The following is an 18,819-nucleotide window of genomic DNA, read 5'->3' on the forward strand; positions in this document are numbered from 1 at the left end:
TTAAAATATATTATTGAGTCACTGTAACAAAACAACCGCAAGCTTCGAATAAAACTTAAATCTTGGAGTATATTTCCTACATGCAAATAACTATTCAATGTTGTGGACTGGCAAGACAGCCAATCCACTAGGAGGAAGCCAAAAGGCACGCGTTTAAGCTCACACAGGCTGGCGTGAGGTCTGGAACAGTTAAAGGAATTGAGACTAGTAAAAAAAAGTACGGAGCTGCTGGAATACTTAACTTTAATCCATAATTGGTGAACATCGCTCTTGGCGGTACATGTTTTACAGCATCAATAGTAACTGGTAATGGCACCTTGCTAGGTCGTAGCAAATGACGTAGCTGAAGGCTATGCTAACTATCGTCTCGGCAAATGAGAGCGTAATTTGTCAGTGAACCATCGCTAGCAAAGTCGGCTGTACAACTGGGGCGAGTGCTAGGAAGTCTCTCTAGACCTGCCGTGTGGCGGCGCTCGGTCTGCAATCACTGATAGTGGCGACACGCGGGTCCGACGTATACTAACGGACCGCGGCCGATTTAAAGGCTACCACCTAGCAAGTGTGGTGTCTGGCGGTGACACCACATTCAATATTCTTCCAACGCTCCTCAGTACATTAGTTGGCTTTCTGCGACAAGGAGTTCGGAACCGCCCGTATCTGAAGACACTAGATAACGACTACCGCACTACCGCGTTCGAAGACTTGCAGCAGTAAAAACTCATTGTTGAGCCCAGAGATGGCTGCCGCGCCTTGTCACCATCTCCCAGAGGTTGTATTTGCTGATGTATCGATTGAGGTGCAGCAACGGTGACGTCACGAAATGAACTTGTAAAGTAACAGAACACTGATTTCAACGTAATTTCACGCTTATTGCTTTAATTTAAGCTATAGTGAATCATCTTATCAGTGACTTACCTTTTTCAAGGAGCTGTGATCAGACGATGACTAATAGATTTGTTTATCCACAGTCTCCGTGAAAGGAAGAAAGGGCAAGAAAGGAAGATCACACGTTAGTACTCGGCTGAGGTGAAGAAACCTCGGAATCTGACATTGCTTACAAACGTGAAATGTTTGCTGCATGCAGAGACAGGAATCTTAACATGCGACGCGGAAATTCATAGATGAAACTCTGAGTGACTGCGGTCTCTGTTGCGCTATCAAAGATGTTGTAATATCAACTGTCAAAGCAAGTAAACAAATGTTTACGTTTGCGAAACAGAGTTGTTATAGAATGTTTCTGCGTTGAGTTTTGTGTTTATTATTGCAGTGTTATAGCTTACACAACATTCTTACACGCTAACAAAATGAGTGCTGTTCGCCAGTCTTCATGTGAATGGTGAGGTTATGTGTATAACAGTTTTCCATCCAATAAGACTGATTCATTTTCCACATTGGCACAACACCACCACCACCACTTTATAATATAAATAAAAAAGTGCAATTAGTGCTGCTGTTGTCAAAAAGTTGCGTGTTATATTTTTCAAAGCGGCGGTGACATGTGTCATTCGTACTACGAGTACCGGTAAATATATAGCAAATTTTGTCCCCGCTCTCGCATCTTATGACATACAAAAAAGCTGACAAACATAAAGTAAATATCAACTGACCTTACAACTATTTATCGATAGTTAATGACGATATAATTTACAATAGTTATGTAATTGTTCATGAGCAAGATGTAATCGGTGGGAAATAAAAAGGCATCAAAACTTAGTTTTTATTATCTTTCTGTTGCTAATATTGCGCTGTGCGATTGTCAGAGTATCTCAACAATTTTACACGAATACAAGCAATGAAAATTTTAAGTTAGACAATAAGAAAAATGTTGATACCGTTATTAGCCTATGTTTTGATTAGTTATCGGTCCTCAGCCATTAACAACAGTTGACTATTCTATTAGTAATATAGCGATGAGGCGCCGTGGTAAGAACACCGGCCTATATAACGTTAGGGAGCTGTGATGATCAAATTACCATTTGATCAAAATTGTATGGATTTTTCATGATTTCCTTGATCTTTGAAGCTGTCGCCGAAAGCCCTTGGCCAATTTACAGCCTCATCCTTGGCCAGTCAGTACATATGCTCTGTCTTAACGATCTCTTCTTCAACTGGCCATTATACCAGATTTTACTAGCCTTTCTAGTTAATTTATATTCGAACAATTAATAAGTCATTTGTATCGCAGTTATTGATTCAGTATCTTATAAATGCAAGGAAGTATAGTACAGTGATATACAAAGACAATGATCAGCTGCTGAATATTTTGATATAATTTCAAAGACTATCCATTGCTTTTAAATTCAAACATCATGCCCATTACCTGTACACTCTTCTAATAATGACTGATATTCAAAACTGTTTTGAGAATGACAAATTAGATGTGTACGTCAATGGGATGATGGATGGTGACAGGAAGAGCATCCAGCCACACACTACTACTAACAGCCAAATCCAGATTGACATCCCAATCCCATGGAAACACAGTATAAGGCCAGGAAATAGAAGAAGAAGAGGGCAGAATGTCTGCCATGCCCTTATCAATGGAACCATCTCAGCATTTACCTTAGCAACTTCGGGAAACCAGAAAACCCAAGTCAGGATTGGTGAATGGGGTATGAATCCTGCTCTTCCTCAATGTGAGTGGTGCATTACCACTGGCTTAGCCACTTTATGTGCTACATGATTTGAAAAGAAAACAACATGTATCTAATCTGCAAGGATCTTACATCATGCACAAGAAATATAATTATGATATAATAAGAACATGAAACTTTTTTATATTATTATTCTGAAAAATATACACACATGATCACATTATATAACATTTCTGAAATATATAAACACATGAACACCTACCAACACTATATGCATCACAACTATTCTTGCAGAGATGTATTGCACTGCATCTGAAACAGATAAAACGGGAAACCGACAAGAGAAAAATTTTTGTGCAATGACTGCCACATCATACATGGTACACCTGGTAACACATTAAAACTTTGGCCTACTTAACAAGAAATTGGGATCTAGTATTTCTGTAAGCTAACGTACTCAGTTACACTGTAGAAACATTTTGAATGAGAAATGTTTAATATCTCATGAGCAAAGAATGGTAATTGTGTACATTTCGAATGGATCCACAGTGTGAGTATTTCCTGTTCTTGAGAACCTGCCCTTCATATATTCAGTTTATTCAGCATGTTCAGAAATATTGTGTTTGATATAGAATAACAAACGATAGATGTATAAATTAATAACTTTGCGTCCTCAGAGTCTGATGAAAAGAGACAACTGAGTTCCATATGAACAGTCTTGCAGATTATAAACAACCTTGTTTGTTGTTTTAAAGTGTTGAGAGTGTGAAGGGAATATCCTCATAAAAGTAGGCTATTTGAAATATGGGGTCTAGTGCAGCAGGGGATACAACCGTCGACTTTGGACAATGACGTCACAAGTCGCCAGAGAGCAGTTTACCATTTTCGCTTTTGCTGTTATGTTTCAGTTTCGTTTTTTTACTGATTGCTTAATAAAGTGGATCTGTTTATTCTATCTCGTGAGATTTTTTTTAAAAAAAGCCAAAAAACACTTATCAGCCACTGAAGGGAGCTACAACACTAAGAAGAATCGCTTCTCGATTGGCCACTTGTGACGTCATTGTCCAAAGCCGACAGGTTGTATCCCCTGCTACACTAGTCCCGAAATATGAAATCAGGGTAGTCAAAAATACATAACTCAAAAATAATCATTGCTTACTCCATCTCCTAGTGTTCACTTGAGGTAAAATACCTGCAATATCTTTTGCTAGACATGTTGATTTGTCCTTCGTGAGTTGCTGAATTCAAATCCTAGTTGACCTTCTATAAGAAACCAAAACAGATTTAATGGTTTTGACATCTCTGTAGCCAAATTAATATCATTCGTCAGAGTAATGTTGGCTGATGGTATATTATGGATGGACTGGAAGGAAAAGATTTAAAATACTTTGGAACTGTAATTGTTAGCATATCACTGTGAATACACTGAGGAAAATGCCTGCAAATCTATGAAGGAGAATAAAAAAGGACTAGGAAAAAATAGTAGACTAATGTAATGCTCCACATAGATACACTGTTTTTCACTTTCAAGCCTGTCGACATGCTGTGTTGCCAAGAGCAAAGTTTCATCTTAGCTACAGATTAGTGAACATCAATAGATGGTGCAGCAGAAGAGTGGCAAGCAGCTTGGAGTACGATTTTTCTCAAGGTCTAAATGTTCATTAATTTTTCAAGATATATGTCCAGTGCTTATAGAATATTGTCAACACTTACTGTTTTCAATTTGTTGGGAGAGTTACCAGAGAGTATTTGGTTGCAGAAATAATACAAATGTAGAAAAACCTGTACATGTCACACACAGAGATGTAAGAATATTTGAGACTGCTTCCATCAGCAGAATATCTTAATGCATTAAACAGCCTCCAGTTCCAGTGGTCGTCTTGGAGCTCATACTCAAGCTGACCTTGCAGACCTTGTGTTCCATCTTCCTGTTTCAATTGAGCACCCATTTTCTCATTTAATTTTTTGTCCTTCGATTGTGGTGCTACAGTACTCCAACTGCATCTGACAAATATATTGAGAATGTCCACATAGTGGAGGATGTGACCTTGTTTTTGACATGAATGCAATCATTCCACTTCATTTTTGTGGGAAATAAAATATGGGCTACACTTCTGCCACACTAGCTAATGTGTTGTACTGTGACACAGATTTTTGATCTGTACTCTTGGAACTGCGTTAACAGCAGATTGATTCCAGTTTTTGCTGTTGTTGGCAGCTGTTGAAGCAGAGCAAGTTATATTTCATTTACAACAGTTATGAAGAGCAAAAGTACTGCTTTATTCTGTGGAAACAGAAACATGGCTGTGACTCTTCAAGCTTTAGTAGTAGATGTGTTCAGTATATGGCTTTTGGGCGTACTGCTAGATCGAAACTTGTAAATCCCACAATATTTCTTTGAAGCAAATGTTCGAGATCATCATGTGGTGGCTGTAGGTTACTGCTGCTGGAATTTGAGATATGTTGGCAGACCTAAGAGCCATGTGTTGGAGCTACATAAATGTATGTAGTCACTGTATTACAGCATTATAAGACAGAAGTTAGCACACTACATAACTACAGTCCCTTTTTTTAATGGATTCTTCCATCACTTTTTGGTAGAACAATTCCATATTTAACAATGGAGAATCCAGGATGGAATGTAACAGAATTGTGAAAAGGATAGCTGCTACTCACCATATAGCGGAGATGCTGAGTCACAGGTAGGCACAACAAAAAGACTGTCGGAAAGTGAGCTTTCGGCCAGCAAGGCCTTTGTCGGAAACAGACAACATACACACATGCACTCATGCAAATGCAACACACACACACATGACCAGAGTCTCTGGCAGCTGACGCCAGGCTCAGACTTCACTAAAGATAACTGCATAATCTGCAAAAACCCTGAGGTTACTATAAATATTGTCCACAAGATCATTCATACACAACACGAACAGCAAGGGTCGCAACACACTTCCCTGGGGCACACCTGAAGTTCTACATCTAAACTCTTCAAACCACCGTGAGGTGCAAGGCAGAGGCTATGTCCCATTGTACAAGTTATAAGGGTTTCTTCCAGTTCTATTCACGTATGAAGTGCGAGAAGACTGATTGTTCGAATGCCTGTGTGCATGCAGTGATTATTCTGATCTTATCCTTACAATCCCAATGTGAGTAATATGTAGGAGGTTGTAGTATGTTCCATGAGGAATCATTTAAAGCCAGATTTTGAAACTTTGTCAGTAGACTTTTTTGGGATAGTTTACACCTATCTTAAAGAGTTTTCCAGTTCAGTTCCTTCAGTATCTCCGATACTGATTAAACAAGCCTGTGACCATTCATGCTGCCCTTCTCTGTGTATATTTAATATCCCATGTTAGTCCTATCTGGTACAGTCCCACACACTTGAGCAATATTCTAGAACCGGTCGCATGAACGATTTCTAAACAATCTCCTTCGTAGATTTATTGTACATCCCCAATACTCCACCAAAAAACCAAAGTCTACCACCTGCCTTACCCGTGGCTGAACCTATGCGATCATTCCATTTCAGATCCCTACAAAGTGTTACACCCAGGTATTTATATGACTTGGCCGATTCCAGCAGTGACTCATTGATATTATAGTTACAGGCTACTATGTTTTTTCATTTTGTGAAGTGCAAAATTTTACATTTCTGAACATTTAAAGCAAGTTGCCAGTCTGTGCATTACTTTGAAATCTTATCAAAATCTGACTGAATATTAATCCAGCTTCTTTCAGATACTACTTCATTATACATTACTGCATCATCTGCAAAAGCTTGATTTTAGTATTAATATTTTCTGCGATGTTATAAATATACAACATGAACAGCAAGGGCCCCAGCACACTTCCCTGGGACACACCCAAAGTTATTTCTACATCTGATGATGAATGTCCAACCAAGATAACATGCTGCATCCTCCCTACCAAAAAGTCCTCAAGCCAGTCACAAATTTCACTTGATAGCCCATATTATCATACTTTTGACAATAAGCATAGGTGTGGTACTGCGTCAGTTACTTTTTGGAAATCAAGAAATACAGAATCAACCTGATTGCCTTGGTCTAAAGCTTTCAGTATGTTATGTGAGAAAAGTGCGAGTGGGAGATCACGTGATGTTTTCGAAGTCCATGTTGGTTGGCATTGAGGAGGCCATTCTGTTCAAGATACCTCATTAAATTTGATCTCAAAATATGTTCTAAGATTCTACAACAAGTTGATGTCAAGGATATTGAATGGTAGTTTTGTGAATCACTTCTACTACCCTTCTTGTAGACAAGTGTGATGTGCTTTCTTCCAAGAAGTTGGCATGGGTTTTTGTTTGAGGAATCTAAGATAGATTATAGTTGGAAGAGGGGCAAACTCAGCTGCAAAATCAGTACAGAATTTGTTAGGGATTCCATCGGGCCCTGAAGCTTTGTTCAGTTTTAAAGATTTCACGTATTTCTCATTACCACGGACATCAGAACTCGTTTCACTCAATTTTTAGTAGTATAAAGATTACATTTGGGCAATTCTCCTGGATTTTTTTTCTTTTCTTTTGTGAAGGAATGTTTGAAAACAGAGTTAAGCATTTCACTTTTGCTTTGCTACTCTCAGTTTCAGATCCTGTTTCATTCTCTAGGAAGTGGAACTAACTTTGGTGCCACTAACAGCCTGTCAATACAACCAGAATTTCTTTGGGTTTTGTGGAAGATCATTTGACTGTATTCTTCTACAGTGATCACTGTAGGCTACACGCATTGTTTTCTTGACAGCCAATTGCATTTCATTCAGCATCTCTCTGTCTATTGCCCTATGCTTTGTTTTACTCCTATTATGCAATAATCTCTGTTTAAAGGTTTCTTTACAGTGACTGTATACCATAGAGGATCCCTCCCATTATGAACTGCTGTGCTGGGTCCATATCTATTCACTGCATTGTCAGCTATCGTTCCTTTACATGCTTCTGCCCAGTGCTAAAAGTTTCAATTTACAGCATTCATTCATCGGCCAACTCCCTTGCTTCTTCATTCCTAGTGATGAGGTTTTTCACAGTCACCCTGAGTATTATTCGGTTGAAAAGATAACAGTGTATCGATTGTTGTTCTGGCCTCGCAGCCTTGATGCAGAAGGAAAGGTGTGAAGCCTGTATCTCGCTTCACTGTTTTGTATGCAAATGTCATGACAGGTAGTATTGTATCTTGACCTCTCTGCTCAACATCAATGTACATCAAGAACATATATGCCAATGTCTTATTAAAGCATTGTGCGAGAACCTTCATCCGTGGATGGTAAGCAGTTGTCACACTGTGGGTGATGTCACAATGTGAAACTGCCTTTGTTACTAGTCTCTTGTGGAAAACTTTCCAACAATCAGAGCATTGAGGGAGCAGGATGGCCCAAGTGTTGAACTGATATCTTCTGCAAGTAACCTTGTAATTTCTGGAACTTCAGCTGTTAGCACAGCCTTGGTGACAGCATGGCAAGTGAGGTAATTAGGATAGACTATTGTCCATCTATTCCTATTCGTGAACTTCAAGGACTTCCACAAGAGGTTGATTCCAGTTTTGTGGAATGGCACTGTTGCAGGCGAGTTTGGTACAAAATGCTCCGAAGATAATTCCAGCTGTGCTTTGTTGTTGGAATACTTTGCAGTGGCTCACATACTGTCTAAAAGATCCATAGAGACTTAGCCAGTGATACCTGTATCTGTTTCTTTAGTCTTTATGAACAGATGTCGGAGTGTCTTGGAAAAACTTCAGGATAGCTGGCCATAGCTGAGTTGAAATGACAAGTAACCATTTCTGCCCCATTGGATCATAGTTCCTCATATACAGTGCTCTGTTAATTAATTGGAATTCTCCTTCGGTCAGTTTGTCCACCTTCAAGGCTTCTGTCGTTTCCAGCAGAGCTGGATCATCCCTCTGTTCAGCAGCAGTGTCATTTAATGCAGTGATGATTGAGATTTCATCAATTCTGATGTGTTCTGCCAAAGTATATCTTGCAACGAAGTTCCCAAATTTACTGCCCTCCAGGAAATTCGTCACACTCAGATTATTCTCGTGATCTAGAGCTGATCTCTCTCTCTCTCTCTCTCTCTCTCTCACTCACACACACACACACACACACACACACACACACACAACACAAAGGATTTATCTGAATATGCAATGTACACATGTACAAACAAATGATGAATACAACAATTTCAGAAAAATTGTATGATTTTTTCAAGAGAAAGAGCTTCGCCAACTGAGCAAGTCAATAATGCTTTGGTCCACGTCTGGCCCTTATGCAAGCAGTAATTCAGCTTGCCATTGATTGATAGAGATGTTGTATGTCCTCCTGATGGATATTGTACCAAACTCTGTCCAACTGGCATGTTAGATCATCAATATCTCAATATCCCAAGCTGGTTGGGGGCGCTGCCCATAATGATTCAATATTCGTCAATTTGGGAGAAATCTGACGACCTTGCTGGCCCAGGTGGGATTTGGTAGTATGAAGACAAGCATTAGAAGCTCTCACCATGTGTAGGTGGACATTATCTTGCTGAAGTGTAAGTTCAAGATGGCTTTCCATGAAAGACAACAAAATGAAGTGTAGAATATCACTGACATGCCACTGTGCTGTGTATGATAACTGAAGGGGTCCTGCTATGAAACAAAATAGCACCACAGACCAACACTCATGACTGTCAGGCCATTTGGTGGAAGACAATTGGGTTGGTGTCCCACTCCTGTCCTGGGCATCTCCAGACTTATATTTGCTGGCAATTGGGGCTCAATTTGAAGCAGGACTCATCACTGTAGACAATTCTACTCTAGTCAGTGAGATTCCAGACTGACACATTACTGACCTGCTAAATTTGCACAGCTCTTTCTCTTGAATAAATAATGCAGTGTTTCTGAACTTGTAATAATTTGTTTATCTGTATGTGTATGTCGCATCTACTAACTTCCATCCCATCCAGAAATTCCTTCATAGTGGTTTTCTTTTATTTTCTGTAGAGTGCATTCAGTGTGTCTGAATGTATAACGTATATCGGAAAGACGGATTAGACATCATAGATGGGGAGTGTTAATTGCAGTTGATGAAAATACTGTCTCCTATGACGTCAGTTTTGAGTGTGGCTGTGAAGTTACCTGGACATGTATAATATGTATAGGTAAAATCAAGTTAATTGTTGGATGTTTCTGCTGACTGTCTGATTCTTCCATAATAGTTTTAGAGTCTTTCAGAGAAAATCTATGCTCTGTAGCACATAAATACCCAGATCATGCAGTATTAGTTGGAGGCAACTTTAACCTACTGAGTGTAGACTGGGACATCTATGGATTCATTGTCAGCAGTACAGACAGGCAATCTTGTGAAGTACTTTTGGACACGTCTTCTGAAATCTGTCTTGAGCAGCTAGTTCGACAGCCTGCATGCAATGGAAATATTTTAGACTTTGTTGCTACAAACCTTATCGATGGTGTCGCTATAGTGGCAGGGAATAGTGATCATGATATCATCACAGCAATGGTGGTTATCAAGTTAATAAATCAATCTGCTAGAAAGAGCAGATAAGCAGTTGGTAGCATCCAACCTAAACAATAAATAGAGGTAATTTAGTTCCATTATGACTGGAAGTAGAAGAATTACGGCTAAAGTTAAATGGATTGTAAATCGCGCTCTGGAGAAGTGTGTGCTGAGTAAGTAGATTAAGGAGGGGAAAGACCCACTGTGGTATAACAACAGACTTCGGTGACATGGACTGTTGCACATTTCTTTCAGAAGAGAATGCGCAAAAACAACAGGCAAAAGTTAGCAGAGATTTGTGTGGATGTAAAAAGATCAATGTGCGAAGCATGCAACAACTACCACTGTCATACCTTAGCAGAGAATCTAACCGAAACTTGTGAAAATTGTGGACCTACATTAAATTGCTAAGCATATCAAAGGCTTTTGTCCAGTCACTCATTGACCATTATGATATAGCAATAGAAGATAGCAAAAGAAAAGCTGAAGTTTAAACTTTTGTATTTAAGATATCATTCATGCAGGAGGATTGCACAAACATAGTGCCATTTGACCATCGCACAGACTCCCATATGGAGGACATAGTGGTGGTCACACCTGGTGCAGAGAAGCAACTGATAAAATTGAAAAAAAGCCACCATATCTCGATGTAATCTCAGTTTGGTTGTGCAAAGAGCACTCTACGGCATTGGCCTTTTAATTAGCTTGCTTTTATTGGCACTCTCTTGCCCAGCACAAAGCCCCAAGTGACTGGAAAAAGTGCAGATTACACCTGTGTACAAGAAGGGATGCAAGAACTGATCCACAGAATTACAGACCAATTTCCTTAACAGTGATTTGCTCCAGAATTCTTGAACATATTCTCATTTCAAATATAATAAAGTTCCTTGAGACAGAAAAGATCCTGTCCATAAACCAGCACAGTTTTCGAAAGTGTCACTCATGCAACACTCAGCTTGCCCTTTTGTCACATGATAACCTACAAACCATAGCTGAAAGGCAACAGGCAGATTCCATACGCCTAGATTTCAGAAAAGGGTTTGACAGGGTGCCACACTACAGACCCATGCTTTGGCCTATCAGCACATACAGCCACACTATAAAGTCAGCTGCATTGAGGTCCAAACCTCTGTCATGTTCCGGCTACACTTATGTATCGTTCCTTGTATGCAGCATTGCTTGGCATTACATATCACTATGTCTAGGTTCATGATTTGGCTTATACTTCGGACTTGTCACTGCATCATATTTTCTTGTTGTTCGTCCACTGTTATTGTTATACTTGGTGACATTTGGCAACTCACGATTCGATACCCTCAGCCAATCAGCCAGCACTTGCCAATTGTGTCATATTCTGGTTACTATAAATCAGCAATGAAGAAAAAGATTAACAGTGTCTTATGGACGTGAAACTCATGCAACCCATGGAACAGTAACAGCAAGAGTTGCTCTGCAGCAGCAAACCAACCTGTTACGTCAGGAAATTCAGGTTTTGTCACAACACTTGCAGGTACAGAGTTGATAACCTGTTCAGGCTGTTATTGCTTCCCAGATAGAGTCCCTCCCATCCTCGTTCCCACTGTTTAATGCCAGCAAAGAAGATTAGGATACATATTTGCAGCAGCTGAAGCAGCACTTTGCCACTTTTAGAGTTTCTGATGAAGCTCTTTAATGATCACTCTTTCTTTCTTGGTCTCCCACAGAGATATTTTTCTTACTAAAGAAGTTGGCTCCCCTCTCAAATCCAGTTGTACTCACATTCGTGGAGATGTGTTCATTGCTGTTGAACTATTATGCACGATGATTCCATGTGGTCACATTGCGCCCTGAGTTACACAACCAACCTGGTCAGTGTTATTGCTTGTATGTGATGGATTTGCAAGGACTGAATCGGCCGTGTGATTTCACATGCACAAACACATCGTGCAAAGCCTCATGCAGATTCCTTGATTTGAGATGGGGTGGTATAATTGGAACCTGATCTGGAAGAATGCCTGGCACCCTCAAGCTGGACAGTGCTTCCTTGGATGATATTTTGAAAATCATGCTCTTTTTTGAGATCACACAGGTACCAAATGAAAGTCTTATGGCTCGTTCCCTCCTGCAAGGGGTCGGAATTCTTGTAAGTCCTTTCTCTGATGGCGTTGGTGTCATTCATCACTTTTGGTCATGTCAATGACCTCTGAGCAGCCAGCGAGTGTTTCACGATGCACCAATATGTGAACAGTCCAGATTGCTGGGCACACTGCACTTGTTATGGGAGGGATGGACATCTCTGAACTGCCTGCCGTCAAGCATTGGGGTAGTCAAACCTCACTCCCCACTTGCATCAAGCTACTGTGTATGAACTCCAGGCCATTATTCCCTAGGGCAGCTACGGTTTCCCTGGTGAAACTGCCAACATTTGCTTGTCTTGGTTACCCAGTATTGGCCTTGCCCTCCTGCAAGTTGGTTGCGTATGATAACAGTTCAATTCCCTTCAGAGGTCAGTTCACGACTACGGCAGCATACAAGGTTGCGTGGCCGATAATACTGTTCTTAGTCAATAATCACTCAGCTAGCAACATTTTCGGCCTGGATGCCTTCTCGCTGTTTGGGTTTTTCATCATGAATGAAGTTCAGGTGACATGGTCCCCTCCCAGGAACTTGATGACCTTTGTACCTCCTTTGCATCTCTGTTCTGACCTGCCTGGGGTGCTTCATCAATTTCGAGGTGCATATTTCTCTATGTCCAGATGCAGTGCCCTGTTTCTTTTGGGCACATCAGCTTCCAGTCTCCCTGCGGATGGTGATTAAGCTCGAAATCGATTGGCTTCATGAAGCTGACATAATTGCACTTCTCAAAGCTACTGCTTGGACCATGCCCATGATAGCAAAGAAATGAAACTGCTCCCTCTGGCTCTGTGGAGATTCTGGATCAACACTCAATTCCAGGGCACACATAGAAACTTATCCCCTGCCATGTCTAGAGGATCTCCTCAGGAAGCTTGTTAGCTGTGAATATTTTTCTAAGATAGACCTTTCCGATGGCTATTTACAGATCCCACTAGGTGAGGAATCACAACACATTATAGTAATCAATGCACCCTTTGGCTTGTACAAATGCAGACATTTGTTCTTGGGGATCTCTTCTGCTGCAGCAATCTTCCAGAGATACCTGGAACAGTTAAGCATGTCCATTCCTTCTTGTACCAATTAACTTAATGACTTAACAGTTACGGGTGCTACATGCCAAGACCACTGGCGCAACTTTGCACCCTCTTCACTACATTGTGCAATGCTGGGCTCAAGTGCTGCCTCCACAGACACGAGTTTTTGAGGAGCAAGCAGAGTACCTTGGTCACTTGCTCAACAGACAGGATTAAGCCCATTGACCACAACAATGCAGCTGTTGACTCTCTCCCACATTGCCAAAACCTATAGGAACTGCAGGCTTTTTTGGGTAAATTGAATTATTATTCTAAGTTCCTCCTGCAAGCAGCACACATTATGCACCCATTCATCCAGTTGCAGAAGAAGGGTGCTCAGTTCCAGTGGTCAGCTGTCAGCTGAAGGATGTGTTACGCTCAGTGCCCTGACTGATGCCCTTTTCTCTATAACATTCTCTAGCTTTGACTGCTGATGCTTCCTCTCATAGCATTCATGCATGGTTGGCGCATCATAACGATGATGGTACTGAGCAACTCATCACCTGCGTGTCAAAGACACTGATGCCAGCTTGATGAAACTACTCATAGTTTGAGAAAGAGGCTTTGGAGACAATCTTTGTTGTTAAGAAATTACCTCTTTGGTACTAAATTACCCTCTTTATTGACTGCAAACTCTTGGTAGTGCTCTTTGGGCCACATTCACAGCTTCTGGAGTGGATGGCTCAAAGGCCCCTTACTTCTTAGAATTACACAATCAAGTACAAGCCTATTGTGCAACATGCAAATGCAATCCGCTCTCTCATCTACCTTCAGGGCCAGACCAAGCATTTTAGCAACAGGAGATATCCTGTTTCCACACTGACTTCGAATGACAATTTGCCTTAGATGGGACTCCCACTACTGCTGCTCACACTGCTGCAGCACTATGTGCAAAATTGGTGGCCCACTTATTTTTCCAAATATGCTGATCCAGAACTCAGGAGATCCAGAACTCCCCTTTCTCATCGTTCGTGTGTTGTCTCTGATGTTCTCCTGCGGCATGCATAGGCGGATACCCACCATGTTGTCATCCAGAATACCTTATGCCCTCATATCTTGGAACTCCACCATTGTGAGCACTGGAGTATGTTATGGATGAAGGCTCTTGCCAGGCAATGTGCCTCCCTGGCTAGGACTGAACAGAGATGTTGATGCCATGATGTGCAGCTGTTCTACATGTGCCCAATGTCAGGCTGCTCCACTTTGATCTTTTGCCCCCATGCTCATTTCCCATCGCCCCTGGGACCACATTCATCTGGACTTTGTGGGTCCTTTTGTGATCTCTATGTCACTCATTGTTGTGGATGATTATTCCAACTACCCATATGTGGGTAACATGGCTTCCACCACTACAACCACCACCCTCAATGCATTTACCCAGATCCTCACTATCAAAGGGCTTTCTCGTACCCTTGTTCACATCAATGTGCACCAGTTCATGGTGACGGCCTTTGAACAGTTCTGCATTGCTAATGGCATTAAACACTTGTTTAGCCCACCTTTCCACCCATCCTCCAATGGCGAAGGGGAGCAGATGATGCATATATTTAAATAACAAATGTTGAAAGCAGTTGGCAGATCCACCACTTAGCAGTGGCACTCACAATGTTTCTGAGCACCTACAGGACCACTCCTGTTCATGAACGCAGCCCACCAGACCACATCCATGGGCGACGGCCATGTACTCTCCACCACCTGTTGGCATGCCCTCAGAACCCCAAGTCTGACATGCTGGGCAATACGCCCAGGTTCAGCAGTCTGGACACATTTATTTGGAGCAAAACCTTCGTAGGTGCCAACTACAGTTGCCTGGGCGGTGCCTTCTGACAGTTCATACTCCAACGAGTTTGAAAATGTGCAGCTGCTAGGCAGTGCTCCTAGTATTTGCGAGTGCTGCTGTCACCACCTCGGCACTAGACACAGGCCACACACCACATTCCAGCCTACCAGCAGCTGTGCTATAAAGCGAGCCACTCTGGGGTCCATACCTCAGTGGTGTTCTGACAGCATTTATGTATAATTCCTCATATGCAGCATTGCTAGGCTTCACATATTGCTACATCTAGGTTCATGATTTAATTTACACTCTGGACTTGTCATTCTGTCACATTGTCGTGTTGATTGTCTGCCATTAGCATCCCTATGTTTGTTATCCACTTTTGAATACCTATATGATATTGCACTGCTGAAACTTGCATGACCATCTTGTCAGTCAACCCAACGGATCCATCTGGCTAGTCAGCCAGATGGGAGAATGGTGGTCTCTCATGACAATAATGGTTTGCCAAATAAAACAGCTGGAACTTGATGAATCAAACATCTGCAAGGAACTCTTTTCTCTGTTGTGGAGTAATTTATCTTGGACTTGGAGAGTAGTACTCTGGAAGCATAAGCTATCACCTTTTTGGCACATTGTTGATCTTGTACTACTACTACTACTCCTCTATTCCAAAACCATAGCATCAGTGTAAAGATCATTCTTGGTATTCTTGTTGTACAGTGCTAGATCTGGAGAATATGTTAGGGCCTCCTTAAGGACAATGAAAGGTCTTGTATGCTCCTTGTTTCAGGAAAATTTGGGGCCTCCGTGCAGTAGTTCTTGCAATGGAAGTGCCTCATTAAAGAAGTCCTTTATGAGTCAACGGTAGTACGAGCACATTCTGGTAATTCTTTGCACATCACAGTTGTGTTGAAGAGTCGGAAAATCGGTGACTGCTCGTATTTTCTCTAGGTCGAAATGAACTCCATTGCCATTGACTAGGTGCCCCAAGATTTTTATTTCTTGGGTGACAAGAGGCACTTTTTCAGATTCAGGCAGAGGCCTACAGGCTGAACACACTCCAGTACCAGTGTCAGGTGGCTAGCTGTTTTTCAGACGTATTTAAAAAAAATAACAATTTCGTGCAAATGCCAAAGACACGTTGTCCATTTAAGGTGTCAAAGCAAGTTATCCATCATATGTTTGATGGTGGCTGGAGCGTTGCTCAACTCAACTTTGAAATCATAGAGACCATCAGGAGCTATGAAGGCAGTCTTTTCTCAGCCGCACCAACCTCAATTTGCCAGTATCCCGTCTGCATGTCCGTAGTTGATAAATGCTTCGCTCCTTTCAATCGGTCTAAGGTGTCATCAGTGCATGGCAGTGGATAGACTTTTTCTTTGTGATTTTGTTCAGTCATTGATACACAATGCAGAAACGCAATATACTATCTTTTTTCTTTCCAAGGATCACAGCTGTCACCCGCGATGTTAATCCTTGGTCAGGCCAGACCCCATTAGCAGTTCATACTAGCTTCCTCCACTGCATTGTATTTAATTCTTCGTTAACAACACCAAGCTACCCTCCAAGGACTTGCTGGGCTTACTCAGTGTGCATAACTTTAGGGATGAGTAGATGCTTCTTGACACAATTAATGATTCAAAGTTCTCCGTGTCCACCTACAATGTTTTCAATCATTGCTGGCATGTAGATTTGTTTTGTGAACCTAAGTAACTTCTTGCAATCAACAAGATCTTCATATTTTAACTGAACATATTGATTGCTGACTGGAACTCATCTCATTGATAATGATGGAATAATATCTTCAGTGGCAGACAACTGTCCAGAGCAACCTTTGTTATGTGTGATTGTTGGAATAGCTTCGTCAATCTGGAGCTCTGATTTTAATTGCTTTTGTACCAAGGAATATAGTCTTTTTTAGCCGATGATTATAAGATAGGGAAAAGGAAGCCTCCAAGTCAACTTGCACCCAAACATGTCAGCCATTGATGATGATGTCGTGATATTTCTTGACATTTTTATGACTGTCATCCACGCACAATTTCCATCTATGAGGAGTTCACTGCAATAGATATTTGTCGCACTTGGTTTCCTGAAGTTAGCGGCTGGACGATTGGCAGGTACCTCTGTTGGACAACTGGGAACTGCTATGGGATGTTGAGGAGTGATTTCATTCAGTGTATGGTGATGGGCTTCATCCCATAGATCAACTGTTGTTGACTGCAGCTGGCTGGCATGAATAGAACTGTTGTGATGGCTGATGTCTGGTGGTGTATTAGTTGTCAAAAACTTTCTTTCTCTGCAGTTGCATAGGACATGATCTAGGCATCTACAATGAACACAGTGGTGTATTGTCCTCTGTCCTGTAAATATCTCTTTGGTGTATTGTCCTCTGTCCTGTAAATATCTCTTCTTCTGCGGGGCATTGTAGTTGGTGGAGGAGTCGGTTGTAGCCCCATTGGTTGGATGTTGTGTTGTCGTTTGATGGCGCCGGTGTAAGTCTGAGTTGTCTAAGTCTGTTCTTCCTGATGCATTCGGCTGGTGGCGGTGATTAGTGCCAAAGACTGATACATCTTTCCTTCAACATTATATTCCAATTGACATTCAAAGCTGTTATCTCTTGTGTACTCAGTCCAACATTTCTCGCTGCCATACACTGCTGCATCTCTTCCCTTACTAGCTGTGTATGAGAGAGGCGAGCTCATGGTGATCTTCCACAACTGCCATAAGAACTACATTCAGCAGTCAGTCATACATCTTTCATCTTATTCTTCTCTCTTTTATTTCCTCAATTCATTGGCACTATTTTATAAAGTCCTCGTTGTCATGACATCCTTCACCAGAAGAGCTTGATTTATGTCTTCTGCAACTCTTTTCATCAGGTGTGAGATTTTGTTGGCTTCTGTCATGTTAGAATTCACAATGTGACAAAGAGCCAAAACATTTTGTCCTGTCCAATCAAAATTACACATTTGCCAAACACATCATGTCATACTATCTGTTGTATTTTGTAACTGTGTCAGATACCCTCAGCTATTTTGTTGGGTCCTGACCACCGTCTCTGGAAAATGCTGATGGATACCTGATGCGCAACTGACCTAATGCTGTTTTGGAATCCACCTGTCTCCTGAATATCCAGGTCTTAGGAATGGTGTACTGCTGGTATTTTGATTTCTGTCCATGTTCACAATGTTTCTTATGTTACTAATTGGAATGACAGTGATGTAGTTGTTTTGAAGGAACAGGCATCTCTACCAAACAGTGTCTTTGTCTTAATCACAATAAGTCCAAATCCGAATACAGGGTTGTCAGTGAAGTTAAATGTTTAGTATTAAAAGCACATTTATCACTGATATCAATGTACAGCCATAACAAAACTTACCTCCTAGACTCAGAGTGCAGCTATTTATACAAACATCGAATATTCTGGAATATTAAAACATGAAAAACATAGATATTTCAAGAACCTTCCAGAAACGATAAACTCCAAACAAAAAATAATTGCCAATGATTAGATTTGAACTGGTGACCAGTAGCACATCAGCTAGCAACAGTAACCAGTACGCCACACTGCATGCACCGCAGCTTGTAGCAATATTCATTTACTCTATGCTATTACATTCCTCTTTCTGTCCCTCTTAGTTTCTCAGACAAATGTATGCAAAAGACTAGTGTCACTCAAGAAACTTTGATTAATTACATGCCTTGTTATTTTTATTAAGATATAAAGTTCATCAGAGATGAACCA

General features: G+C 41.1%; 1 protein-coding gene across 1 annotated transcript in view; it reads left to right on the forward strand.

Annotated features, from left to right (window-relative positions):
- The first annotated feature begins 1,145 nt into the window (after nt 1–1,145).
- Nucleotides 1,146–18,819, forward strand: part of LOC124789365 (VPS35 endosomal protein-sorting factor-like) — a 105,509-nt gene continuing 87,835 nt past the window's right edge. Inside the window, exon 1 of the mRNA XM_047256692.1 lies at nt 1,146–1,336. Coding sequence (XP_047112648.1) covers nt 1,305–1,336 — 32 coding nt within the window. The 5' untranslated portion in view covers nt 1,146–1,304. The remainder of the gene's footprint in view (nt 1,337–18,819) is intronic.

This window comes from Schistocerca piceifrons, chromosome 3 (genome assembly GCF_021461385.2).
Source record: "Schistocerca piceifrons isolate TAMUIC-IGC-003096 chromosome 3, iqSchPice1.1, whole genome shotgun sequence".
Taxonomy (NCBI): domain Eukaryota; kingdom Metazoa; phylum Arthropoda; class Insecta; order Orthoptera; family Acrididae; genus Schistocerca; species Schistocerca piceifrons.